Below are 26,909 nucleotides of genomic sequence, written 5' to 3'. Positions count from 1 at the left end.
TTAAAAAAAAAAAGTTTAATAGCACTATGAAAGCTTTGAAGTTGAGGGAAAGAGAAAATACCAACTTTTCAAGTACTCGTGAGTCTATTCCATGGATATAGTCTCCAATTCAGTGACCTAATAATCTATTAGGTATAAAGATTTTCAAATCCAGTCTAAGTCTCATATAAATATAAGAAAAATAATGAATTCATAACTCTAGAATAACTGTTGAATAGAATGTAAATTTTGAAGGCAATGTTTAACTGTCATGGAACATAGCCTATCAAAAGAAAAATGATTTGAAAAAAATGCAAAAATAAATGCTTGGAATAAATTAATTTTATGCACATAAAAGGTTGTGGTTTGCTTTGAAGGTTTCACTCATTCTATTAAGATAAAATGTATACATGGTAGATGCAATAGAATTTAAAAAAATAAATAGTGGTGGCTGAGCGTGGTGGCTCAAGCCTGTAATCCCAGCACTTTGGGAGGCTGAGGCGGGTGGATCACAAGGTCAAGAGGTCAAGACCATCCTGGTCAACAAGGTGAAACCCTGTCTCTACTAAAAATACAAAAAGTTAGCTGGGCATGGTGGTGCATGCCTGTAATCCCAGCTACTCAGGAGGCTGAGGCAGGAGAATTGCCTGAACCCAGCCGAGATCGCGCCATTGCACTCCAGGGTAACAAGAGCGAAACTCCGTCTCAAAAATAAATAAATAAATAAAATAAAAATAAAATAAATAAAAAAAATAAATAGTGGTAATATAATATAAAAGCTTCATTAGATTGTGAAACTCCATTCTCAATGAGAAATTAATAGTATAGCTACTAGCATGCAAGGACAGAATATTGTTTGGGAGACTTCCTGGAAGATTTTAACTCCAACAACAACAAAAAAACGTTGGCCGCCATGAACAGCAAAAGTTTTGGTTTCTAGTGTTTTATGTTAATTTAACAAAAACTCTTCTTTCTTTCAACAACATGCTGATTATTTAAAAGGAAGAGCACTATTGTGTGAATACCACTAGAAATACACAAAAATTCAGTTGCTTTGGCTATGTGAAATTGAAGACATTCTGAATAAACAGAGCATAGTGAGTGTTGTTGTAGCTCAATTTCAACCCATACAAACATGAAAAAATTTTTGTTTTTGTGTCTCAATCATTATTACCTTATAATTTTCTGCTGTGATTATCTTTTCACAGCTTGCTAGACCAAGTCACAAGTGTGAGACAACATAATGAAATGAAAGGTGTAGAATTTTGGGCTTCAGGTCATGAAATTATTTTTCTCCTCCCACACTAATGTCAGCTCATGTTGACATGATAAGACTTTCAGATTAATAAAAGAGCAATCCCTCAGCACTGTATTTTATAGGAAAGCCATTCCAGTATTGAAGTTCAGAACATATTGTATGGGATGCATGTGGTATAAAACAATTCCACAAAACGAAGATCCAGCTGTGATCATTTTAGAAATGTATATTACGGCCGGGCGCGGTGGCTCAAGCCTGTAATCCCAGCACTTTGGGAGGCCGAGGCGGGTGGATCACGAGGTCAAGAGATCAAGACCAACCTGGTCAACATGGTGAAACCCTGTCTCTACTAAAAATACAAAAAATTAGCTGGGCATGGTGGCGCGTGCCTGTAATCCCAGCTACTCGGGAGGCTGAGGCAGAAGATTTGCCTGAACCCAGGAGGCAGAGGTTGCGGTGAGCTGAGATCGTGCCATTGCACTCCAGCCTGGGTAACAAGAGCGAAACTCTGTCTCAAAAAAAAAAAAGAAATGTATATTACATGACAGAAAGAAAACCACAAAAAGGAATGTTAGCCACACAAATGGGCATACAAGTAGACTTAAAGAGAGCATGAAATGGAATTGAACTATGCATTAAATTAGTTAAGTCACCTCTGGATTTCTCTGTGCTATTCTTAAATGATTAAAGCTCTCTCATTTAATCACGCGGTAAAGCATTTTCTAAGTCTTTCAAAAGCAAAGTAAACCACCTTTTTTTTTTTTTTTTTTTTTTTCTGCTACTTCTGTTTTTTCCTCACTGGTAGCACAGATTTGAATTTGAAGGTTACTGCTTGCCAAAATAGCCCAAAACAGCAATTCCACTCTTAATTATATTATTTTCCTCTCCCCATGGTCTAAGAGAAAATCAAAAGAATTGTGCATATTTTAAAAAAAATCTCCACACTAAAGTTAAATATTTAACTGGTTAGTGTATTTAAGAGCTGAGTGTGTGCTGAATGATGTACAGTTACCTGTGTGAGACTCTACATTGTATGATTTACTTAGCAAGACCTATTTGTTCAGTAAAATATAGCCTTACTATTAACATGAATATCTAAAGAAGACAAATATTTTAAAATGATACCAGTTTGGTTCAAAACACAAACACACTTGCTATTTAGGTAAGAGGTATGACATGAAAGAGGGTGGGCTTTTTCTTACCATGGAGAATGAATCATTAGGAGTGAGGGCAGGCTGGCTGCAAGAGTCCACATTGTAGGAACCTGAAAGTACAATACAAGAAGTAAGGGGATGAGCCAATCCAAACCACAGGAGGGACATTAAAATAATTAAAGAAAACTCATATTTCTTGGACATTGTTATTTGCATTAGTACACTAAAATACTTCATGTTACACAATGATTAAAAACCAAATAAATGGAATCATAGTTGATTCCAAACCCCTAATATTTTAGGGGTTTATCCCAAGTAAAAAGCTAATTTCTTAATAGAAAATATTTCACATAAAAGCTCAGTTTGGGGTGAATGTTTCAAGTGAGAGACACTAATTATAATTTATCCCAACTGAATGGGTGGGATATCACAGGTGCTTAACTATGTTTACTTTACTATTTAAAATAAGGTAGTAAGCTTTTTAAAGTCTGATTTCAAAAAGACTATCAATTTAACACAGGAAAATAAATTATGGATAAAACTGAAAAGAACTTTTAATATATTTTTAAACCAAATGTTAATTTTAACTCAGGTATAATAAAAAAACTATATTAAAAAAGATATGGTTTACTTACAGCTCAAACATATATTTAAACATAACATCATTAATTATATTTTCAAGAGACTGAGAAAAATATGGTACTTTATAAGAAAACAAGGGAAGAAACAAATACATATAAATGCATTTAAGAACCCCTATTTGGGGATGACCCCAAAATAATTTTGCCTAGAAAGATAAAAGTTGAGATGGAATTTTTATAGATAAATCTTCAGAATTCTATGGATGATGTTACAAAAAGTCCAAGAATGTAGTTTAATATTCTTTCCGAGAAAAATATTAAACTTCTAAGAAAAATAAAAAAGTATACTAATAATATACCACTGGTTCAAAACAGTCATCATAGTTTAATCATAAACTAGTATGAAACATAATAGTTGAATATTTGTAATCTCTCTCTCCTGTTCCCCTAAATGCTTCCTTCCCCCCTCTGTCCCATATAACCACTGAGCTGCTGTCACTATAATTTGCATTGTCTACAATTGTGTAATAGAATCATACAGTACAAACTTTTGTTTTTAGGTCTGGCTTATTTAACTCAGCACAGTTATTTTGAGGTTATTTTAATTATTCTTTTGCTTGTATCAGTAGTTAGTTCCTTCTTATTGCTGAGTAGTTTTTCATTGTTTGGATATCTTACAACTGGTTTATCAATTCAACAGTTTTTGGACATTTGAGTTATTTCAAATTTTGGCTACTGCAAGTAACTGCTAGAAACATTTCTGTCCAAGTTTTAACACAGAACATAGGCTTACTTTCTTTGACTGAACAACTGGCAGTGGAATACCTGGATTTTATTTTAGGTGTAAGTTTAAATTTTTAAGAAATTATCAAGCTGTTTTCCAAAATGCATGTGCCATTTTACATTCCCATTACTATAGGAGAGTATAGTAACAGGAATACATCCTTACCATTGCCTTTGGTTGGTTTTGGAGCTGAAACAGCAGACCTCTTTGAACTGGGGACCACTGGAAGATCATTTCTGTGTAGCAAAAAAAAAAGAAAATTGCAAATTATCTTGGCTCACTGTAGCCTCGACCTCCCAGACCCAAGCAATCCTCCTAGGCTCAAGCAATGCTCGCATCTCAGCCTCCCAAGTAGCTGGGACCATCAGCATGTGCCACCATGCCCAGCTACCTTTTCCCTATTTTTTGTAGAGATGGGGTTTTATCATGTTGCCTAGGCTGGTGCCTTGGTCTCCATCTGCCTTGGTCTCCCAAAGTGCTGGCATTACAGGTGTGAGCCACTGCAACTGGTCCGGGAGATATTCTTGATCCAAAAAAGATTAAGAATCACTTCTTTACATAGTTTTTTTTGGGGGGCTTCAGTTGAATATATCACCCTATTTCCCCTTCTATTTAAAACACTGCTAATATTCATTATATAATAACTTAGTTCACTGTCACTTAGTCAATAGTTGAAAGATAACTTAGAAGTCACAGTTCATTAAGTTTTATATATCTAAAGCCCTTGATACATGTTTTTTCTTTTAAAGTGAAAATCTAGATGAAATGTTTATATTCAAAGGATTATAAGAAGAATAGTACCACTCAAAGTGTAAAACAGCCAAAATAATAGCATCTTAGAAATAGAAGATTAGTATGTAATCTTACTGTTGCTGACAATTGAGGGAAAAGGGGAGTTGCCTAAAGGTATACAGTATTGGAAGAGGCAATATACCTCAGGCTCTGAGCACCCCTGTATGTTCTTTCTGACTACCCCCAAAATGCAGGGTCCTGACCTCTTTTTATCTGAGTCATTTCTCAAGGCTGTATCTGCAGTGAGCCCATTGCATGTGTACGAATCCACAGGCCCACACATTATTTTTATGGGACTTGGAAGACATGTGGAATTGACATGAATGCCATGCTCATGCTGCTTGCTATGCATTAGTAACAGTCTTTTATCTGTGATTCAGGAGTTTTATGTCTCCTGCCAGCATCCATGTAACAAAGACAGGCTAGCTTATTGGCTTGCAAGTATAGTAAAATCCCAAACCCTTTACAGTTCCCTTTAAGGAAGGAGGTCATAAACCAAGGAGTATGAGGAGTCTCTACAAGGTGGACATACAGATAATTATCTCACAAATATACATCCCTCCATTATTGCTACCCTATGGACTTTAATGAAAGAGGACAGACACACACAATGAAGAGAGAGCTAGACGAATGAAAGACAAAGTAATTGTGACTACCATGACTGCATTTTTAGTGACTATAGCTAAGTAGAAAGACAAAAGAAAATGACTTCAAGGTTGGGCTGAAGACTGCTCTACTAATTTTGAGGCAAAATATTCAGTTTGACCTAAGGTTAGCAAAAATGTTAATTTTTCACAAAAATACTTTCCAGGTTGTCTGAAGACTTTCCTCCCCCACTAATTAACATTCAACTAGACCTATGAAAACAACTGTATGCCAATCCAATTTTAGACGTATATGAAGGAATCAAGTCAAAGATTATGTTCAAGGGGGAATAAGGTACACAATCTAATTTGCAGGTTCAGAAAGAACAAATAAGTTTATTGACAATGATTTAACAAGTTCCCATATTTTAAAAGAAATAATTCACAAACAAAAATGTGAATTTTCCCTTTGTATAACTTAAGTCTGTAACCTAGAAAGTCTGGATTCCTGTAAATTGTGGTAGGCAGAATAATCTCCTTCCAAGATGTTTATGTTCTAATGATTCTGTTCTAATCCTCCGAACCTCTGAAGATGTTACTATTTATATGGCAAAAGAAACTGTAGATATGATTAGGTTCAGATTTTGATATGGGGAGGTTATTTTGGATTATCTGGGTGGGCCTGTTATAATCACAGGGGTTGTAATAAGTAAAAGAGGGAGGCAAGAAAGTCTGAGTCAGAGAAAAGAGTCATGGCAACAGAAGCAGAGGGTGCTGCAGTTGCTGACTTCGAAGATGGAAGTGGGCCATAAACCAAGTCATATGAGGAGTCGGTTGAAGGTGGAAAATAGATTTTCTCCTGGGACATACAGAAGGAATGCAGCCCTGCTGACACTTTGATTTTACCACAGTAAGACCCATTTTGTATTTCAGACCTTCAGAACTATTAATATAATAAAATTGTGTTGTTTTAAGCCACTAAACTTACAGTAATTTTTTACAGCAGTAATAGGAAATGAATACATTTTCTCAATCTGTTTCCATTGTAAGTGAAAGAAAAGTTGCTATTAGCATTTTTTATAATGCGTAACTGCTATAAGGTACATGTAGTAGTTCTACACCCCATGGGTAGCAGGCATGAGGTTCCAGTAGGATTAATCCTATCCCAGCTCTGGCAATGAGCCAGGACTGGCTTAAGTCAATCAATACCGATGGTCCCCAGCTAATGATGGTTCAGCTTTATGACACTGTAAAAGTGACACGAATTTGGTAGAAACCATACTTTGAATACCCATACAATCATCCTGTGTTTCATTTTCAGTACAGTATTCAAAAAATTACATGAGATATTCACTACTTTATTATAAAATAAGCTTTATGTTAGATAATTTTGTCTAACTATAGAATAATGTAATATAAGTAATGTAAAACCGTTTATGGTAGGATAGGCTAGGCTAATAAGCTGTGATGTTTAGTAGGTTGGGTATTTTAAATGAGGCTTTGACTTATGATATTTTCAATTTACTATGGGTTTATAGGGAATGTAACCCCACTGTATGAGGAGCATCTGTATATGCTTATCCCTTGCTTCCAACTTAGAGATTGACCTTAATTTAGGCATAATGCAACTGGCACACAGTACTTGCTTGAAGAGTAGTGATTGGTGAGATTTCTGTTTGAAGATTGCTCTAGGTGATATGATGTGGTATGTAGGTGGAAAGTATGAAAATGATGCAGTCATTTGATTATCATAAAGGAATAGGGAGTAGGGAATAACTAAAAATAGCAAAGAAATTAAGCTAGAGCCCTGATTAGATTTTACCTGATGACTACCTCATCTCTGGACTTTTAAAAGTCCAAGATAAACCAATAAATCCTTGGCTGTGCATGGTGTCTCACACCTGTAATCCCAGCATTTTGGGAGGTGGAGGTGGGTGAATTATCTGAAGTCAGGAGTTTGAGACCAGCCTGGCCAACATGTTAAAACCCCATCTCTACTAAAAATACAAAAATTCGCTGGGTGTGGTGGTGGATGCTTGTAATCCCAGCTGCTTGGGAGGCTGAGGCAGGAGAATCGCTTGAACCTGGGGGGCAGAGGTTGTAGTGAGCCAAGATCACACCACCACACTCCAGCCTGGGCAACAAGAATGAAACTCCGTCTCAAAAACAAAAAACAAAAAACAAACAAACAAAAACCCCAAAAAACAAAAAACAAACAAAAAACCCCCCAATAAATTACCTTTAACTGAGTTGTATTTTCTACTACTTGGAAGTGAAAACATCCTAACTGATAAATGTGGTAACCATTTTATTGAGTGCAGACATGTATCCAAACACTATTCACTTAGTGTTCTCAAAATTGCCTATCAAGAAGTCTGTTTTAAATTAATTCCTGCCAATTTAGTCTATTAATTACTAATTCAGTAATATATTTTCTGAGAATGTAAGTATAATCAATGACCTGAAATGCACACACATGCACAATCAAAACTCACAAATAATTGCAGAGTACCTTGTTGCTTTCAGTACCACTGAAGGAAGGGACCTGTCCAATGCTCTGTTAACTTCCTCCAAAGTCATTCCTTGCGTGCTGACTCCGTTCACATAATGGATAACATCCAATAGCTGGAGATTACCCTCAACGGCTGCCACAGACCTTGGATGAATATCACTAATATATACTACTTGGTAAAGGCTGTCATGACCTCCAGATAAGGAAAAACCTTGAAAAAATATAAAATATTTCTCAGTCATAAGAATACTTACTTTTAATCTAATCAAGAAAATCATATTGTACAAAGTTTGACTTTTCATTACCCAACTCCTCTTTGTTGCATGTGAGTGTTATGTCAGGCAGCAAATGAGGCAAAATTGGTATACTGGGTAATTCCAGAAGTCGTCCAATAACTAATCTGACTGTTTTGGATGCAGCTCGGAGCAGATTAACTGCATCTGTGTGAGTCATATTTGTAACATCTGTATCATTAACCTACAAAAACAAGAAAGGGGCAAATGATCACAAGTTTTAGAGCAGAGAAGCTAAATTGCCAAGAAAATGTAACAATCTCCCTAATTTGTAATATGTATTAGCTAGTAAGAGATTCACAATAGTGATCTCGAATTTATTGATAATTCCCTTTGTTATGGAAATCATAGGCCATTACAATGAAATAATGTTAAATCCCTAACAAATACATCATTATTTTGCTAATCTAGGAAATTCATCCTCTTAGTAATTTAAACATCCTGTCCCTGAGACCTGAGATAGCTTGTTTTATGCCTTAATTAAGATTAATGGGACTTTCAAATTAAAACAAATTTCCCAAACTGTTAACGATATAAAGGCCTTTACTTCAAAGTGGTAGAGATAGAAAACACAAACCAAACAGAGAAATACAGTATTACAATAATTCAACCTTCTTTTTCTGGCTTGCTGTTTGCCTACATTTACACAAATACTCCATTCCTCTTAAATGTCTCACCTTTATGAGCCGGTCCCCAGGTTTTAGCCTTCCATCACTTTTGGCTGGATCCTGTATGACATCATGAACATAACAACCAATTCTCTGATTGCCTTTGGTTACTGTAAAACCCAGGCTTCCTTTTTCTGATTTAATTAGGGTAATGAGGAGTTCTACTTCCTAAGGGAAGAAAACAGTAATACTTTTAGGTTTTCTACTCTGCACTAAAAACAAACAGAAAGATGACTGTTATATCCCTTGATTAACAGAGGAGAAAGTCAAACCTTAAAAGGTTATTTAACTTGTCCAAGTGAAGAAGTCGAGTCTATCTGACTCCCAGACTATCTGACTCTAGACAGACTGTCCCCCAACTACATCCCACATAGAAGTTAAGTTTAAGTACAACATTATGTGTTTGTCTAGAGACAGCAGAGATAGAATTTATCATGCTTTCATTCTTGTATTTTCAGGATAAATAAGGACACAATAGTGGTTATTCTTTGAGAATAATTTTTGGAAGAAAGGTTCAGAAAAAGAATGATTTTCAGAGGAAAGATTCAGAAAAAATTTCCACGTTTCTAAACAACCAAGATAGATGCAAAGAACCACAAAAAAGCTTTTTATTTTTTTTTTGGTAAAAATATGAAGTCTTTTGGTGGGTATCACAATCTTATTAATTTTGTTGTATAAACAAAATACACTTTTAAAGATTTCAAATGAGACATATAGGTTGTTTACAAGAGTGAAATATTTCTAAGAAAAATTAAAGATTAATTTTACCCTATTGCTAAGAATGAAACTGAGGATGTAGATGCTGCACAACCCTCATCTCCAATACACACACGCACAACTATAGGCAAAAAACAGTACCTGGAGAGTTAGCTCCAAAATGTTAATGGTTTTGGGGTGATAAGATTATAGTGGCTATAATCTTCTTTTTCTCTGTTTTATCATCTTTTTTTACAATGAACATTTATTACTTGGATAATAAAAGCAGTATTTAAAAAGGTTAACTTTCAATCAGTGTAAAGGATATTATACTTGGAAATGTTTTCCAGATCTTATTTGTAGGTTTAGAAGTTCTAGGACTATTGTTACAATGTAAGGATTCCATTTCAGCACACAAAAAAAGTGTGAAGGAGAAAAGAAATACATTCAAACTTTGTTAAAAATTAAATAGGTAACTCTTCAGAATTTGAGAAGCAAACAAAAATAATATTTACTAAGGATCTACTCCGTGGCAGATACTATACTAGGTGCTTTACATGTTATTTCATTTAATCCTCACCACAATCCTGTTACTTATTCCATTTTACAGCCAAAGCTACCAAGACTCAGAAGAATTAAGTGATGGGTCCATAGGAGTCTGCCAAATTGTAGCAAGTCAGTGGTAGAGTCAGGATTTATACTCAGGTCTTTTTGTCTTGTTTCCCAATTTCTCAGCATAGAAACATACCAGATATGTTATCCATTTATTAGACACAGATATAAAGCTATTCTAAAAGATAGTTTTTCCCTAAAGGGGAACTGCATGACTATACCTTCTTTAAAAAAATATGGATTTTTTTTTTTTAAATATAGAGTAAACAATTTACCAGCTCAAAGTCTTCAAGGTGATTTTCCAAGTCATTTTTCAAAGGTGTCCAGTTTTCTTGTCTAGCTGGTTCAGAAATATTATGATGTGTATGATATTTATCCATCGAATTAGAGGAAGCAGATTCTGATTGGGGTTGGTAATTTTGCCCAGCAGCCATATCCGGTGGTAGAGGGGAAGAAGGATTACTACAGAGACAAAGAAGTAAGACTATTTTCAAATATCCTTCATTGTCAATATGGTAAGTTTGTGCCAGAAAATGCTTAACAAATATTCATGTCTGATTTTGATTGAGATCCTAGTTACTTTTTGCCTGACTCCGGACTATGAATTTATTCCATATCTGTTAAATGCTAACATTAACAATAATTTATTCTCTGGGTAGGTTTTCTTTTCTTTTCTTTTCTTTTCTTTTTTTTTTTTTTTTTGAGACAGGGTCTCACTCTGTTGCGCAGGCTGAAGTGCAGTGGTGAAATCTCAGTTCACTGCAGCCTCTGACTCCCACGGTCATGCAATTGTCCTGCCTTAGCCACCCAAGTAGCTGGGATTACAGGTGTGCACCATCATGCCCAGCTAATTTTTGTATTTTTAGTAGAGATGGGGTTTTGCCATGTTGCCCAGGCTGGGCTCGAACTTTTGAGCTCAAGCAACCTGCCTGACTTGGCCTCCCAAAGGGCTGGGATTACGGACATGAGCCATCATGCCCGGCCTAGGTTCTATTTTGATGAAGCTTTTTAAGCTGCATAAAGCCAGTAAGATAGGTTAAACAGAATTCTCTTGATTCCTAGTCGTTAATTCAAAGTTGAAGCTAATGTTATCAGAATGTTAATATGCGTTTCAACATAATAGGGAAAAGAAGAAAGAATAATAAAAGTCTGACTCCTGTGGTTCTTTTGGATAAAATAGAAATAAAAAAAACTTGAACAAATATGGCTGGGTGTGGATACATATAAAGATATAACCAAACAGTAAAATGTATGAATAATTATTCGAGGTATTGATGTAGTCTCTCTCTTTATATGCTTCTATGTTTTCAATCATTTCTTCTTTCCCCATCTTCTGTGTCTCACCTTTTGCAAACTCTCTGCCCTTATCTCTCCTCTATATTTCTGGTCCTTAGTTTCCTACCGTGTCACTACCTAAATAAGTCTCTTCTGTTTCTGGTTAAGTAGTATGATTAATGGTGCAATACAAATAACTTTCTCAGTTACTAGCAAATATGCTCAAGAGGGAAGGAAGACTCAAGCTGACTGACTAGAGAGCTTACTTGTTTGCTAACTAAAACTATCAATCACAATAGCTAGACATCCAATAGAGTCATCCTCTGCCTAACCACTGTGAAGGTCACAGATACATTTCATTTTTAGAGAAATGCACGTTGCTGCTACTGCTACTAACAACTACCAGTTGCTTTGAGAGCTTCACATAACATTATGATACCTGTCCTCAAACTCTGTTTTTTTGGGAATTTTCCGAGGATAGTAAAACATGGTACAAATTGTATCTTCTTGACTCTTGGGTGCTTCATGATGACTCTGTGCCTGTGATACCATGTTGCTTAGAGTCTGATGCAAAGCTGAACTCCAGGTCGAATTTGGAATGTTTGCTGGAGATGTCACTAAGTCATCTTCTCCACTCCCAGTGCTGTCACTGTAACTGTCTCTTCTGGATGGGGACTTGCACTGTTTCTTGCTTTTGTCAGACATTTCATTTTCGTCTGAACTGGTGCTTTGCTCCACACATGATGGCTGAGAAGAGTCTTTACTGCTGTTTGGAAGTGCTTGTGCTGCAGACTGAAGTGGGGTCTGTAATGGACACATTTAAAGAGATCTGTGACCACTTATATGAATTTTAGAAGCATTTATTTGAAAATAAATCACTGAATGACTTTCTACTAAAATATGCATTGAATTTTCTAATAAAATTAATGTTCACTAGAGAAAACAATATGTAAATAACAGTTAATACTGTACAATTTATACCTTAAGTTAGAACTAGAGTAATATTATGTATTGTATTTTGTCTCATACTTTCAAAAATTAGAGTTCTAGCATAAGTATTTTCCTAAATCCTTAAATCTGCTTTAAAGCAATTTTAATATCTATATAACGGTGCAATGGATGGCTATACCTTTAATTTATTTCAGCCTTCTCCTTTTTTTGAATATAGAGTTATTTCTAGCTTTTCATTATTAATAGAAATCCAGGAGAACTTCTTTGTATGCAAATTTTTACTTGAGTTTCTATTACTTTGTAATTTTCTATACTGTCCGAATATAGGACATTTTTAGTAGCCTAATTAAGTAATTCCAAATTGTTTTCTAAAAACTGATGCAAACTTATACACTCACCAAGAGAGTTCCATTCAGTTCTTCCTATATGGTGCCTCAAATCAATGTAGTCTTTTAAAATGCTATTTATAATGCATCTTACAGAAATGTTATTTTCCTATTAATGTCCTCCTAATACTTCCTCTTCCCCCAGAATAAGGATGAAAGCTTCTGGCATGGATAATCCTGCCTCTCATACCCAGTAGTCACCATTCACTGGTAGCAGGCTATTTTAAGTAGACAGGCCAAAAGCAGTCTTTCTTTAATAAGAATAGTATTCATCTATGCTTGGGCAACATTGAAACAGTGAAATGATGAACATAACTCTATTTTTGTTTAAGAGGGCTTTATCCATTTCTGCACATAGGAAAGGATAATTTTAGAGCACTGAGATAATATGCAAAAACAATAATCATGTAGTTTTAAAAACTAACTCTGGGATTAAGGAAGAAGTATGTAAACAATGAACTATGTTTTATTAAATATTTATAGGAGCATTGTGACCTGACTAAGGATAAAGAAGTTCCCAGCCTCTTCAGATCCTTGCTGGCAGCCAGATGTCTGTGGTCATCGGTCACCTCTTGATCCCAACCCCCTTCTCTTCCTCTTACCCTTAACTTAAAAAGAGCCTGAAATCTGTACTGACTTAAGATGGTACTTTAGGATGACCATCTTCTCAGTTTGCTGGTTTTTCAAATAAACCTGCTTTTCTTCCTACCAACTCTCATCTCTTGTGTATGGCCTCTGAGCAGTGACCAGCTGAATCTAAATCTAGTTACATTCGGATTCCTATCTGTCAGTAAATAATTTGTAAGTCACCATTTTGGATCTCTTAGCTATTCCTTGACATAAAAAAGGTAAATGGATAAACATATCCCTTTATCTGTGACTTCCAGTTTTTTTTTTTTTTTAAAGGCTAAAATTCTGAAGAATTCTCATTTTAATCCAAACTAGCACAGAATAAGAATTACTTACTCTTCCTTGATTGGTTCAATGGAGAAATGGACAAAAGGTTTTTGTAACCGTACTTTATGTATTTTACTATTTCTATTTGTGCTTAGAAAACAAATTCCCCAAATCCTAGAATCGTATAATTGGAAAGGGGAGAAGAGAAGGTGAATTGAATTACTTTATATTATCATACAAATATGGAATACATTCAAAGAAGTTGTCACACACAAGATAGCATGCCTACCTAAAGAAGTAGCTAGGTATGAAACCCAGGAGAACAATTCATGATGAAACCACTACAGCTGAATTAGTGGCTAAAATGATATTCTATAAAAATATAAATTAGTTTCATAAGTCTCACCAAAAGAGTAGTATCAATTTCCGGTAGCACACCAGGTGGAGGTCTGCAGAGAAGCAAGAATACTTCTGGAGCAGTTCCTCTGAGAGCAGATATGACTTCCTGGGGGTACCATGGATGACAAATGAAGGTACAGTTAAACCAGCATTAGAAACTATCCTGAAAGGCCATTCATCTCATTAAAAATGCTATATTCCACATGCTAGGGGCTCACCTGCTGAGATAGTCCTTTCAAAGATGCTCCATTCACTTTCAAGATAACATCTCCTACATCAATTTTTCCGCTTTCTGCTGCTGGCTGTCCCGGAAAGAGCTTTTTAACCCTTACTATGCTGGCATTAACTTGCTCCGGTATAAGATTATCTTCTCGAGAAAAACTGAATCCTAGACCTGAGCTATTTTTAAGCAGTTTTACCTCAAATGTATTTTCTGGAGAAAAAGACACGAAAAAATTTAGATATTGTTAACATGCTGTGTTTACATATGAACATACAAACATATGTACTTCTAGACACATTTTAAAAAGCCTATTTTCTCATAATATTTATATCTCTGTATATACGTATTGCACTCTTATAGTACACTCAAGCCATATCTTACAGTCTATCATTAAGAAATTCTATCAACTAACTGCATGAACTAAGCTGTTTGATTAGGAAGGAGAGTTCTGAAAGTAGGATTCTGAAAACGAAATTATGCATCAAACTCGTGTGTTTTAAAGTACACTATGGTCAGGATAGTGGCTCATGCCTATAACTCCAGTACTGTGGGAGGGTGAAGTAGGATTGCTTGAACCCAGGAGTTTGATACCAGCCTGGGCAACATAGTGAAATCCAATCTCTGCAAAAACAAAACAAAGTATGATAACAGATAAAAAAAATAAGGGGAAATTCCACAGAAGGCCAGGTATGGGAGAAATTAAGGTATACAGTGTGAGAAGGATGAAAAGAAGAGTAAAATAAATGTTAGAGGAGGTTACGTGGAAATAAACTGACATTGTAATATTCTGGGGAGGTGTAATTTAACTCAGATGAATCACAATGATGTTTCAATAAATTTCTTATCAGCAAAATAAATAACTGGAAATAACTAGAAAACAATTTAAAAACATATTTAAAATCTTTGCTCATAGTTGGTTCGGGTGGTAAAAAAAATCCCAAACCTATTTAAAGAAAGACTGATGGGGCCGGTCACGATGGCTCATGCCTGTAATTCCAGCACCTTGGGAGGCTGAAGAGGGTGAATTACCTGAGGTCAGGAGATCAAGACCAGCTTGGCCTATATGGTGAAACCCTGTCTCTACTAAAAATACAAAAATTAGTCAGGTGTGGTGGTGTGTGCCTGTAATCCCAGCTACTCCGGAGCCTGAGGCAGAAGAATCGCTTGAATCCAGGGGAGAGAGGTTGCAGTGAGCCAAAATTGTACCACTACACTCCAGCCTGGGCAACAGAATGAGACTTCATCTCAAAACAACAACAACAACAACAACAACAACAACAACAACAACAACAACAAAAATCCAAAAAAGGATGATGGAAGAAATAAAGAATAAAGATCCATATGATAAACTGAGTATGTTAATTTTATCTTCATAATCAGGAAAAATAATATAGTCTGTTATTTTTTCTCCTATTTTGGGGACTGATTCAGAGTTGCTAACTTTTGTGTAAAATAAAACAAAACAATGACTGTATACCATCACCATCATTTATAAAGCACAGGAAATATAAACCTCTTAAGAAGACAAAATCTTAAAGGGTACTCCAGTATTATGAACGCATTTAGCCTTATTGTAAAAACCACTATTGGCTGGGCGCAGTGGCTCATGCCTGTAATCTCAGCCCTTTGGGAGGCCAAGGTAGGCAGATTGTGCCACTGCACTCCAGCCTGGCAACACAGCAAGACTCGGTCTCGAACCAACCAACCAACCAACCAACCAACCACTATCCACTATCATTCTTAATTTACAACCAATTAGGGATGTGTCCAAAAGCTAGCATAGTTTGTAACAAAGACCACTTTCTGGGCACTATTAGGTGAATATCTGCCCAGACTTTTATTCACAGTTCTTAAAATTAAATAGAATTATAAAAATCTAAGGGTCAAGGTTTCACACGAGTTTGAAGGCATTTCAGCAATTGTTTATACTTACTTTTTCACTTACCAAATTTCATTTTAAATTTTACAACAATTTAAAGGATTTTAAAAAGACCATAATCAGGCATGACTTCATTATCCAAAGCCTTTTGAGACTCTATGAGCTGCAAATAATCTTCTGTCTTTATTCACTATGGTGCTATGTCAGATTATTATTTGCACTTAACAAGAATAATTAACAAAACTAAGGCATTAACTGTAATCCAACATGTAAAAAATAATTTTGAATAGGTGAGGAATAATTTAAAGGTGAGATTGTAGTCTCAAGGCCTGACCTTCAGTGACAAAGCTGTAGTCTTTGACATGAGTTGTTTTCTTCATTTTTTCTGGGCCTTGACCTTGGGAATTCTGATCTGAAAGGGTACACTGTGGGGTTACTGGGACATGTTCTTTAGATGTTGGAGATTGTCCCTTTTCTAACAGCAAATGCACCACCTGGATAAATAAAATAGCATTTCACTAATTAAGAAGAACGCTAAGAAAACAGATACATTTTCAGGACTTTGTATAGTTGATGGTATAAAATCATTTAAAGTAGCTACCAAATTTGGTCCACCAAATGAAGAGGGAGGAAAAAAATAGAGGAACACGGGGTTGAAAGTTCCAAAATCAAGTTTTTATTATATTTCTGTATAGAAAAAGAAATGCTTAAAAAGAATCTATTACAAATATAATACAAGTTAGAAACGTATGATAATGGCCAGGTACAGTGGCTCATATTGGTAATCCCAGCACTTTGGGAGTCTGAGGTGGGTGGGTCACCTGAGGTCAGAAGTTCGAGACTAGCCTGGCCAACATGGTGAAGCCCCATTTCTACTAAAAATACAAATATTAGCCAGGTGTGATGGTGAGCGCCTGTAATCCTAGCTACTTGGGAGGCTGAGGCAGAATTGCTTGAACCTGGGAGGCGGAGGTTGCAATGAGCTCACATTGTGTGCCATTGCACTCCAGCTTGGGTGACAACAGCAAACCTCCATCTCAAAAAAAAAAAAAAAAAAAAAAAAAAAAAAAAAGCCAGGTGTGGTGGCTCATGCCTGTAATCCCAGCACTTTTGTTGGCCAGGGCAGGAAGATCACTTGAGTGTAGGAGTTTGAGACCAGCATGGGCAACAAGGGAGATCCCCATCTCTACAAGAAATAAAAAATAATCTAGCCAGGCATGGTGGCATGTGCCTGTAGTCCCAGCTATTTGGAAGCCTGAGGCAAGAGGATCACCTGAGCCTGGGAAGTAAAGGTTGAATTGAGCCGTGATTGTGCTGCTACACTCCAGCCTGGGCCTCACAGCAAGACCCTGTCTCAAAACAACAACAAAGCCCTCCAAAAACCATTACAGATAATTTGGTAAACTCCCTGACTCAAAATGTACTTCAACGAAATAAATTTTGTGTTGAGGCCAAAGAATGAGTAAGAGTGAAAACCACTAGAAATCAGATGTTTATAAAACTAATTTAAAACGCAATTTCCACCCCTCCCCTAACAGATCTCTTTGGTAATATAAGAGTTACATGTGACATAGAAAGCCAGCTTCCTCAGTAAAAATGTCTTGTAATACTTGCATTTCAATTTGGAAGGAAAAAACAACAACCCAGATGGTAATATATATCAGGCTTGGTTTCTTGAGTAGCTAACAAATTCAGAGATCTCAATGAGAACTGATGCTATTTACACATTGTTATGCTCTTCTAAGGTACTGTAAAAGGTTGGTATCTGTTACCTGTCCTGTATTTCTCAGTGTTTCCACAGCTTGCTTATGGGTGGCTCCTTCTAGACTAACTCCATTGACAGCTAGGACACGATCACCTAAAAATTAGGCAGTTATTTTGAAAGAAACGAATCATAAATATAAATCCTACATGTTCTTTTAAATATTATGGTTTTAATTCATATTAATTTGTTGGAGGAGAGACTCAGGGAAATTCTGGAAGAAATTGTGTTAGAGAGTATATTATTTAATTTACTCCTCAATTTTATGGCTATTAAATATATTTTAAAACAGTATCTTCACAAAAATAAATTTAAATCAAGAGAGAAGGTAAGTTGGACTATAAATATATAGAGGTTGGAGGAAAGTTCCTAGTTAATCCTTCTTAGAAGTGTAGATATCAGGCTGGGCGCAGCGGCTCATTACTGTAATCCCAACACTTTGGGAGGCTAAGGTGGGTGGATCACCTGAGGTCAGGAGTTTGAGACCAGCCTAGCCAACATGGTGAAAGCTATCTCTACTAAAAATAGCTGGGTATGGTGGTGGGTGCCTGTAGTCCCAGCTACCTGGGAGGCTAAGGCATGAGAATCACTTGAACCCAGGAAGTGGAGATGGCAGTGAAACGAAATTGCACCACTGCACTCCAGCCTGGGTGACAGAGTGAGACTCTATCTCAAAAAAACCCAAACAAACAAACAAACGAACAAAAAACAGGATAGATATCAGTGTTTTTACAGCAATTTGTTTCATAGGACACGTAAAATATGAATGAAAGCACTGTCTAGATATTTTCTCCTTTTTTATTTTGTTAACTTCCCATACAATGTTGATGTATAGATATCTTCTGATACTAGAAAATAAGCTGGAAAGAAGAGTTTCTGAAATGGCATCAAGGAATTTCTTAATGCCACAGTTTTATAACTGAGTATGTTCATATATATATATATATATATATATATATATATATATATATATAATTGCACTTTAGGTTCTAGGGTACATGTGCAAAATATGCAGGACTGTTGCGTAGGTACATACATGACAACATGGAGTGCTGCCTCCACCCCCCTGTCATCTATATTTGGCATTTCTCCCCATGTTATCCCTCTCCAACCTCCCTACCCTCCACTGTCCCTCCCCTATTCCCCCACAACAAACCCCAGTGTGTGATGCTCCCCTCCCTGTGTACACATGTCCTCATTGTTCAACACCTGCCTATGTATGAGAACATGCGGTGTTGGTTTTTCTGTTCTTGTGTCAGTTTGCTGAGAATGATGGTTTCCAGATTCATCCACATCCCTACAAAGGACACAAACTCATTTTTTGATGGTTGCATAGTATTCCATGGTGTATATATGCCACATTTTCCTTGTCCAGTCTATCACTGATGGGCATTTGGGTTGGTTCCAGGTCTTTACTATTGTAAACAGTGCCACAATGAACATATGTGTGCATGTGTCTTTATAACAGAATGATTTATGATCCTTTGGATATATATCTAGTAATGGGATTGCTGTGTCAAATGGAATTTCTATTTCTAGGTCCCTGAGGAATTGCCACACCGTCTTCCACAATGGTTGAACTAATTTACACTCCCATCAATGTGTAAAAGTGTTCCAATTTCTCCACATCCACTCCAGCATTTGTTTTCTCCAGATTTTTTAATGATTGCCATTCTAACTGGTGTGAGATGGTATCTCAATGTGGTTTTGATTTGCATTTCTCTAATGACCAGTGATGATGAACATTTTTTCATGTTTGTTGGCCTCATAAATGTCTTCTTTTGAAAAGTCTCTGTTCATGTCCTTCACCCACTTTTGAATGGGTTTGTTTGCTTTTTTCTTGTAAATCTGTTTTAGTTCTTTGTAGATTCTGGATATTAGCCTTTTGTCAGATGGGTAGATTGCAAAAACTTTTTCGCATTCTGTTGGTTGCTGGTTCACTATAATGATTGTTTCTTTTGCTGTACAGAAGCTCTGGAGTTTCATTAGATCCCATTTGTCTACTTTGGCTTTTGCTGCCAATGCTTTTGGTGTTTTAGTCATGAAGTCCTTGCCTATGCCTATGTCCTGAATGGTTTTGCCAAGGTTTTCTTCTAGGGTTTTTATGGTGTTGGGACTTATGTTTTAGTCTTTAATCCATCTGGAGTTGATTTTAGTGTAAGATGTCAGAAAGGGGTCCAGTTTCTGCTTTCCGCACATGACTAGCCAGTTTTCCCAACACCATTTATTAAACAGAGAATCCTTTCCCCATTCCTTGTTTTTGTCAGGTTTGTCAAAGATCAGATGGCTGTAGATGTGTGGCATTGCCTCTGAGGCCTCTGTTCTGTTCCATTGGTCTATATCTCTGTTTTGGTACCAGTAGCATCCTGTTTTGATTACTATAGCCTTGTAGTATAGTTTGAAGTCAGGTAGCATGATGCCTCCGGCTTTGTTCTTTTTGCTTAGAATTGTCTTGGCTATGTGGGCTCTCTTTTGGTTCCATATGAAGTTTAAGGTGATTTATTCCAGTTCTGTGAAGAGGGTCATAGGTAGCTTTATGGGGCTAGCATTGAATGCATAAATTACTTTGGGCAGTATGGCCATTTTCACAATATTGATTCTTCCTAACCATGAGCATGGAATGTTTTTCCATCTGTTTGTGTCCTTATTTCCTTGAGCAGTGGTTTGTAGTTTTCCTTGAAGAGGTCCTTTACTTCCTCGGTATTTTATTCTCTTTGTAGCAACTGTGAATGGCAGTTCATTCTTGATTTGGCTCTCTTTAAGTCTGTTATTGGTTTATAGGAATGCTTGTGATTTCTGCATATTGATTTTGTATCCTGAGACTTTGCTGAAGTTGTTTATCAGTTTCAGGAGATTTTGGGCTGAGACAATGGGGTCTTCTAAATGTACAATCATGTCATCTGCAAATAGAGACAACTTGACTTCCTCTTTTCCTAAATGAATAGCTTTTATTTCTTTTTCTTGCCTGATTGCTTTGGCTGGAACTTCCAATATTGAATAGGAGTGGTGAGAGACGGCATCCTTGTCTAGTGCCAGATTTCAGAGGGAGTGGTTCCAGTTTTTGCCCATTCAGTATGATATTGGCTGTGGGTTAGTTGTGAATAGCTTTTATTGTTTTGAGATATGTTCCATCAATACCTAGTTTACTAAAGAGTTTTTAGCATATGGGGCTGTTGAATTTTGTCAAAGGCCTTCTCTGCATCTATTGAGATAATCATGTGGTTTTTGTCTTTGGTTCTGATTATGTGGTAGATTATGTTTATAGACTTACGTATGTTGAACCAGGCTTGCATCCCTGGGATGAAGCCTACTTGATCATGATGGATAACTTTTTTGAAGTGCTGTTGCAATTGGTTTGCCAGTATTTTATTGAAGATTTTTGCATCTATGTTCATCATGGATATTGGCCTGAAGTTTTCTTTTTTTGTTGAGTCTCTGCCAGGTTTTGGTATCAGGATGATGTTGTTCTTGTAAAATGATTTGGGAAGGATTCCCTCTTTTTAGATTATTTGGAATAGTTACAGAAGGAGTGGTACCAGCTCCTCTTTGTATGTCTGGTAGAATTCAGCAATGTACCCATCTGGACCTGGGCTCTTTTTGGTTGGTAGGCTATTAATTGCTGCCTCAACTTCAGCCCTTGTTATGGAACTATTCAGGGTTTCGACTTCTTCCTGGTTTAGGCCTGGGAGGGTGCAAGTGTCCAGGAATTTATACATTTCTTCCAGGTTTACTGGTTTGTGTGCATAGAGTTGTTTGCAGTAATCTCTGATGGTAGTTTGTATTTCTGATGGGATTGGTGGTGAAATCCTCTTTATCATTTTTTATTGCCTCTATTTGATTCTTCTCTCTTTTCTTATTAATCTGGCTAGCAGTCAGTCTATTTTATTGATCTTTTCAAAAAACCAACTCCTGGATTTATTGATTTTTTGAAGGTTTTTTTTTTTTTTTTTTTTTGGTGTGTGTCTCTAGCTCTTTCAGTTCTGCTCTGATCTTAGTTATTTCTTATCATCTGCTAGCTTTTGAGTTTTTTTGATCTTGCTCCTCTAGCTCTTTCAATTATGGTGATAGGGTGTTGATTTTAGAGCTTTCCTTGATTCTCATGTGGGCATTTATGGCTATAAATTTTCCTCTAGACACTGCTTTAAATGTGTTCCAGAGATTCTGGTATGTTGTGTCTTCATTCTTGTTGGTTTCAAAGAACATCTTTATTTCTGCCTTCATTTCATTGTTTATCCAGTCAACATTCAAGAGCCAGTTGTTCAGTTTCCATGAAGTTGTGCGGTTCTGAGTTAGTTTCATAATCCTGAGTTCTAATTTGATTGCACTGTGGTCTGAGAGACTGTTTGTTATGATTTCCATTCTTTTGCATTTGCTGAGAAGTGATTTACTTCCAATTATGTGGTTAGTTTTAGAGTAGGTGTGATGTGGTGCTGAGAAGAATGTATATTCTATGGATTTGGGATGGAGAGTTTTGTAAATGTCTATTAGGTTTGCTTGGTCCAGATCTGATTTCAAGTCCTGGATATTCTTGTTAATTTTCTGTCTCATTGATCTGTCTTATATTGACAGAGGAGTGTTAAAGTCTCCCACTATTATTGTGTGGGAGTCTAAGTCTCTTTGTAAGTTGTTAAGAACTTGCTTTATGTATCGGGGTGCTCCTGTATTGGGTGCATATATATTTAGGATCATTAGCTCTTCCTGTTGCATTGATCCTTTTACCATTATGTAATGCCCTTCTTTGTCTCTTTTGATCTTTGTTGGTTTAAAGTCTATTTTTATCAGAGACTAGGATTGCAACTCCTGCTTTTTTTTTTTTTTTTTTGCTCTCCATTTGCTTGGTAAATCTTCCTCCATCCCTTCACTTTGAGCCTATGTGTGTCCTTCCATGTGAGATGGGTTTCCTGGATACAGCGCTGATGGTTTTGGACTTTTTAACCAATTTGCCAGTCTGTGTCTTTTGACTGGGGCATTTAGCCCATTTACATTTAAGGTTAATATTATTATGTGTAAATTTGACCTGCCATCTTGATGCTAGCTGGTTGTTTTGCCCATTAGTTGATATAGTTTCTTCATTATGTCAATGCTTTTTACCTTTTGGTACATTTTTGGAGTGGGTGGTACTGGTTGTTCCTTTCTATGTTTAGTGCTTCTTTCAGGACCTCTTGTAAGGCAGGCCTGGTGGTGATGAAATCTCTCAGCAATTGCTTGTTCATAAAGGATTTTATTTCTCCCTTGCTTATGAAGCTTAGTTTGGCTGGATATGAAATTCTAGGTTGAAAGTTCTTTTCTTTAAGGATGTTGAATATTGGCCCCCACTCTCTTCTGGTTGTAGGGTTTCTCCTGAGAGAGCTCTGTGAGTCTGATGGGCTTCCCTCGGTAGGTGACCCGACCTTTCTCTCTGGCTGTCCTTAGCATTTTTTTCTTCATTTAAACCCTGGTGAATCTGACGATTATGTGCCTTGGGGTTGCTCTCCTTGAGGAATAGCTTTGTGGTGTTCTCTGTATTTCCTGGACTTGAATATTGGCCTGCCTTGCTAGGGTGAGGAAGTTCTCCTGGATAATATCCTGAAGAGTGTTTTCCAGCTTGGATTCATTCTCTCTGTCACATTCAGGTACACCTAACAATCGTAGATTAGGTTTTTTAACATAATCCCATATTTCTTGGAAGTTTAATCATTTCTTTTCACTTTTTTCTCTAATCTTGCCTTCTTGTTTTGTTTCATTGAGTTGATCTTCAATCTCTGATATCCTTTATTATGCTTGGTTGATTCAGTATTGAAACTTATGTATGCTTCGTGAAATTCTCATGTTGTGTTTTTCAGTTCCATGAAGTCATTTATATTCCGTTCTAAGTTGTTTATTCTCATCAGCATTTTATCAAACCTTTTTTCAAGGTTCTTAGTTTCTTTGCATTGGGTTAGAACGTGTTCTTTTTGCTCAGAGAAGTTTGTTATTACCCACCTTCTGAAGCCTATTTCTGTCAATTCATCAGACTCATTCTCCATCCAGCTTTGTTCCTTTTCTGGTGATGAGTTGTGATCCCTTGGAGAAGGACAGGCATTCTGGTTCTGGGCATTTTCATTCTTTTTGTGCTGCTTTCTTCCCATCTTTGTGGATTTATCTGCCTGTGTTCTTCGTAGTTGGTGACTTTTGGATGGGGTCTTAGTGGTGATGATGATGTTATTTTTTTATGATGAAGTTATTTCTTTCTGTTTTTTAGTTTTACTTCTAACAGTTAGGCCCTTCTGATGTAAGACTGCTGGAGGTCCACTCCAGACCCTGCTTGCCTGGGGATCACCTGTGGTGGCTGCAGAACAGTAAGAGTTGCTGCCAGTTTCTTCTTCTGTTATTTTTGTCCCAGAGGGATACCTGCTAGCTGTCAGCCTGAGCTTTCCTTTATGAGGTGACTCTTTGGATATATGGGGTCAGGGAGCTGCTTGAGGAGACAGTCTGCCCCTTATAGGAGCTCAAGTGCTGAGCTGTGAGCTCCACTGTTCTGTTCAGAGCTGCTAGGCAGGTACTTTTAAGTCTGCTGCAGCAGAAATCATAATCACATTTTTGCCCAGGTGCTCTGTCTGGGAAGGTGGGGCTTTATTTATAAGTTCCTGATGTGCTGCTGCCTTTTTTCAGAGTTGCCCTGCCCAGCAAGGAGGTATCCTAGTCATAGTCAGCCAGCAGAGGCATTGCTGAGCTGCCATGGGCTCTGCCCAGCTGCTGTGTGAACGTCATTGTAGTTTCGTTTATAGAGGTATAGTTAGAACTGCCTCAGTAATGGTGGTCTGCCTCAATAATGGTGGACTGCCTCTGTAATGGCTGACTGTCTCGGTAATGGCAGACTGCCTTGGTAATGGTGGACTGCCTCCGTAATGGCGGACTACCTCAGTAGTGGTGGACTGCCTCAGTAATGGTGGATACCCTTCCCCCAACAGAGTGAAACATCCAGGGTCCAGCTGCGCTTGCTGCCAAACTCTCATTCCAGAGCGTTTCAGATTGCTGGTCTTTGTGGGAGTGGGACCTGCTGAGCCAGATCACCTGGCTCCCTGTTTCAGCCTTCTTTTTTTCAGTTGAATCGTGGCTTTGTCTCCCAGGTGTTCCATGTGCCAGTTGAAACAGCCACCCAGATTTCTGTTTGTTTTTGTTTGGAGACCCACGGACAGCTGAAACAGCGTGCTGAAAATTTGTGGCGCTTTTCAGCCTGGGAATCTCTTGGTCTGTGGGTAGTAATAACTTGTTTGGAAATGTGGTGTTCACTCACCCTCTGCGTTGTTCTCGCTGAGAACTGACTCCAGAGCTCTTCCTATTCAGCCATCTTGGATCTGCCCTTATAACTGAGTATGTTCTTATTTCATATTATGAATTTGAAGATCAGTTATCAAGTTTATAATTTCTTATCTATTTGTTGTAATATTTGTATATGTAATTGTTAAATACTAAAAATACTATACCTTTGTGAATTCTACCATCAGACTCTGCTGCTCCCTTGGGAATGACAGCTTTCACATAAATGCCACCATGTCTGACACTTGTATTCACACCTCCCTAAAGAGAAAAAGACAAAATAATATTTTATAATATGAAACATTTTGCACTCTCTTTCAAATATCCAGCCTAGAAAGGATTCAATTCATCAGCTAAAGCAGTAGCATCCCATCAACATGTGCTGATGTACGGTATATTCATTAGTACACTAATGAGGGTTAGTATATTCATCAGTATAATACAAAAAGAATTTTATTCAATAGCCTATGCTTACATTTTGACTACTTTAAAGATACATGTATTCCTTGGTAACTTCTAAGATACTAACATGTTACAAAGTATTATATATTAAGGAGAGTATATTGATATATATAGTCTTTAATTACCAATAATGTAGGTTAGAGATATATCATATTATTCTACGCTCATGTAGAAACTGTCAAATATACACAAAGCATTGAATTAATTTTCTATTTTGCAAGTTTTCTATTCAGATAAAGCAAGTACAAAATCTATGGAGAAGGTAGTGTTTAATTTTTTTAAATCACAGGAAAAAGTGACTAGCACAGTTTTTTAAAAAAAGTTTTTAGATATGATTCAATTTTAGGATTTTGGAAATATTTGATGTGTCCCTTTTGATGAAAAATAATTCAATTAAAAAGTTGACATGCAATAGGCTGCTGGAAATTAAAGAAGAGAAAACATTTGAAAACCTTGTCAAACAGTACCGTGACACTTATCCCCAAGCTGTTATCGTTTTTAGCCAGTTCAACCTCAAAGATATCTCCAGGCTTAGGAGGTGATGAAGAAAAAGTTTTAAAATTCATTTTGTTGGATGTACACACTGAAGAGGAAGATTCCTTAACAACAACAACAACAACAAAAAAAAAAAACACAAAGATTTCTTGTTAGAGTCAAAATGAATTATTATAATTTTTCTTTTTTAAAAAATTTTAATCAATTAATTTATTTTTACCTAGCCCAGGATGAAGCTGACTAGAGGCAAAATGAATTATTACTGAAAGACAAATTTGTGTTTTTAGGATAATTTAAGAAAAAGGAAGATATTAAATGATAAAACATAGTCAAAGAACATAAAGGTTGGAAGAGTTCTTAGAGATCATCTAGTCCAATGTATTCATATTTTATGGTTGAGGAAATTGATGTCCAGAGATTAAAGAGCTTGCTTCAGGTCAAACTGCTAGATATGGCAGATGGAAACCTAGATAGAACCTAGTTCAAACCTGGCTTTTATATAATCCTGGTCCAATGCTTTTTATATTCCCAAATTTATAAATTAGTTTTACTTCCTTTAATAATCAATATATACAAAACAGTAGCTTTTAACCTGAGCCTCTAAAATGAGGTTTCATGTTTGTATTACTTATATTTATAAATCCAATAATATAAACATAGGAACATTAGCTAAGCCCTATTTATAAGAGCATAACTCTTGGAATGGAGCAATTGCCACAGTCAGTATTAAAAAATAAACATTTTTTTTTTAAAGAACATAACTTGTGAGGAATAATGATTTTTCAGTAAATAAAAGGCATAAGGCTTTTATTTTTCCTAAAACTGCCTGTAAATTTGAGTTTAAATTTATATCATTTCTAGGAATAAGCTATTTTCCTTCTTCTGTTCCTTCCCTTCTTCCCTTCCTCTTTTCCTTTCCTTCTTTCTGTTAGGGTCTGGCTCAGTCACCCAGGCTTCTGGGATCAAGCGATCCTCCCACCCAGCCTCCC

At 36.6% G+C, this 26,909-nt stretch overlaps 1 protein-coding gene across 11 annotated transcripts in view; it reads right to left on the bottom strand.

Moving 5' to 3' along the window:
- PTPN13 (protein tyrosine phosphatase non-receptor type 13) overlaps window positions 1-26,909 on the bottom strand; it is a 220,927-nt gene that overhangs the window by 27,224 nt on the left and 166,794 nt on the right. For 8 of the 11 annotated variants that reach the window (XM_010334771.3, XM_074396403.1, XM_010334774.3 and 5 more), the window contains 13 exons: window positions 25,878-26,024; window positions 25,131-25,224; window positions 17,696-17,781; window positions 16,258-16,417; window positions 14,040-14,254; window positions 13,829-13,927; window positions 11,628-11,992; window positions 10,189-10,375; window positions 8,615-8,773; window positions 7,950-8,121; window positions 7,645-7,855; window positions 3,922-3,992; window positions 2,440-2,501 (listed from right to left, as the gene is read on the bottom strand). In XM_010334771.3, the coding sequence (XP_010333073.2) occupies window positions 2,440-2,501; window positions 3,922-3,992; window positions 7,645-7,855; window positions 7,950-8,121; window positions 8,615-8,773; window positions 10,189-10,375; window positions 11,628-11,992; window positions 13,829-13,927; window positions 14,040-14,254; window positions 16,258-16,417; window positions 17,696-17,781; window positions 25,131-25,224; window positions 25,878-26,024 (2,028 nt within the window). The remainder of the gene's footprint in view (window positions 1-2,439; window positions 2,502-3,921; window positions 3,993-7,644; window positions 7,856-7,949; window positions 8,122-8,614; window positions 8,774-10,188; window positions 10,376-11,627; window positions 11,993-13,828; window positions 13,928-14,039; window positions 14,255-16,257; window positions 16,418-17,695; window positions 17,782-25,130; window positions 25,225-25,877; window positions 26,025-26,909) is intronic. The other 3 variants (XM_003923981.3, XM_003923980.3, XM_074396400.1) reach the window with 1 other exon arrangement.

This window comes from Saimiri boliviensis, chromosome 3 (assembly GCF_048565385.1).
Source record: "Saimiri boliviensis isolate mSaiBol1 chromosome 3, mSaiBol1.pri, whole genome shotgun sequence".
Lineage (NCBI taxonomy): Eukaryota > Metazoa > Chordata > Mammalia > Primates > Cebidae > Saimiri > Saimiri boliviensis.
The sequence above is the reverse complement of the archived record's forward strand: the minus strand, read 5'-3'. Positions and strand labels throughout refer to the sequence as shown.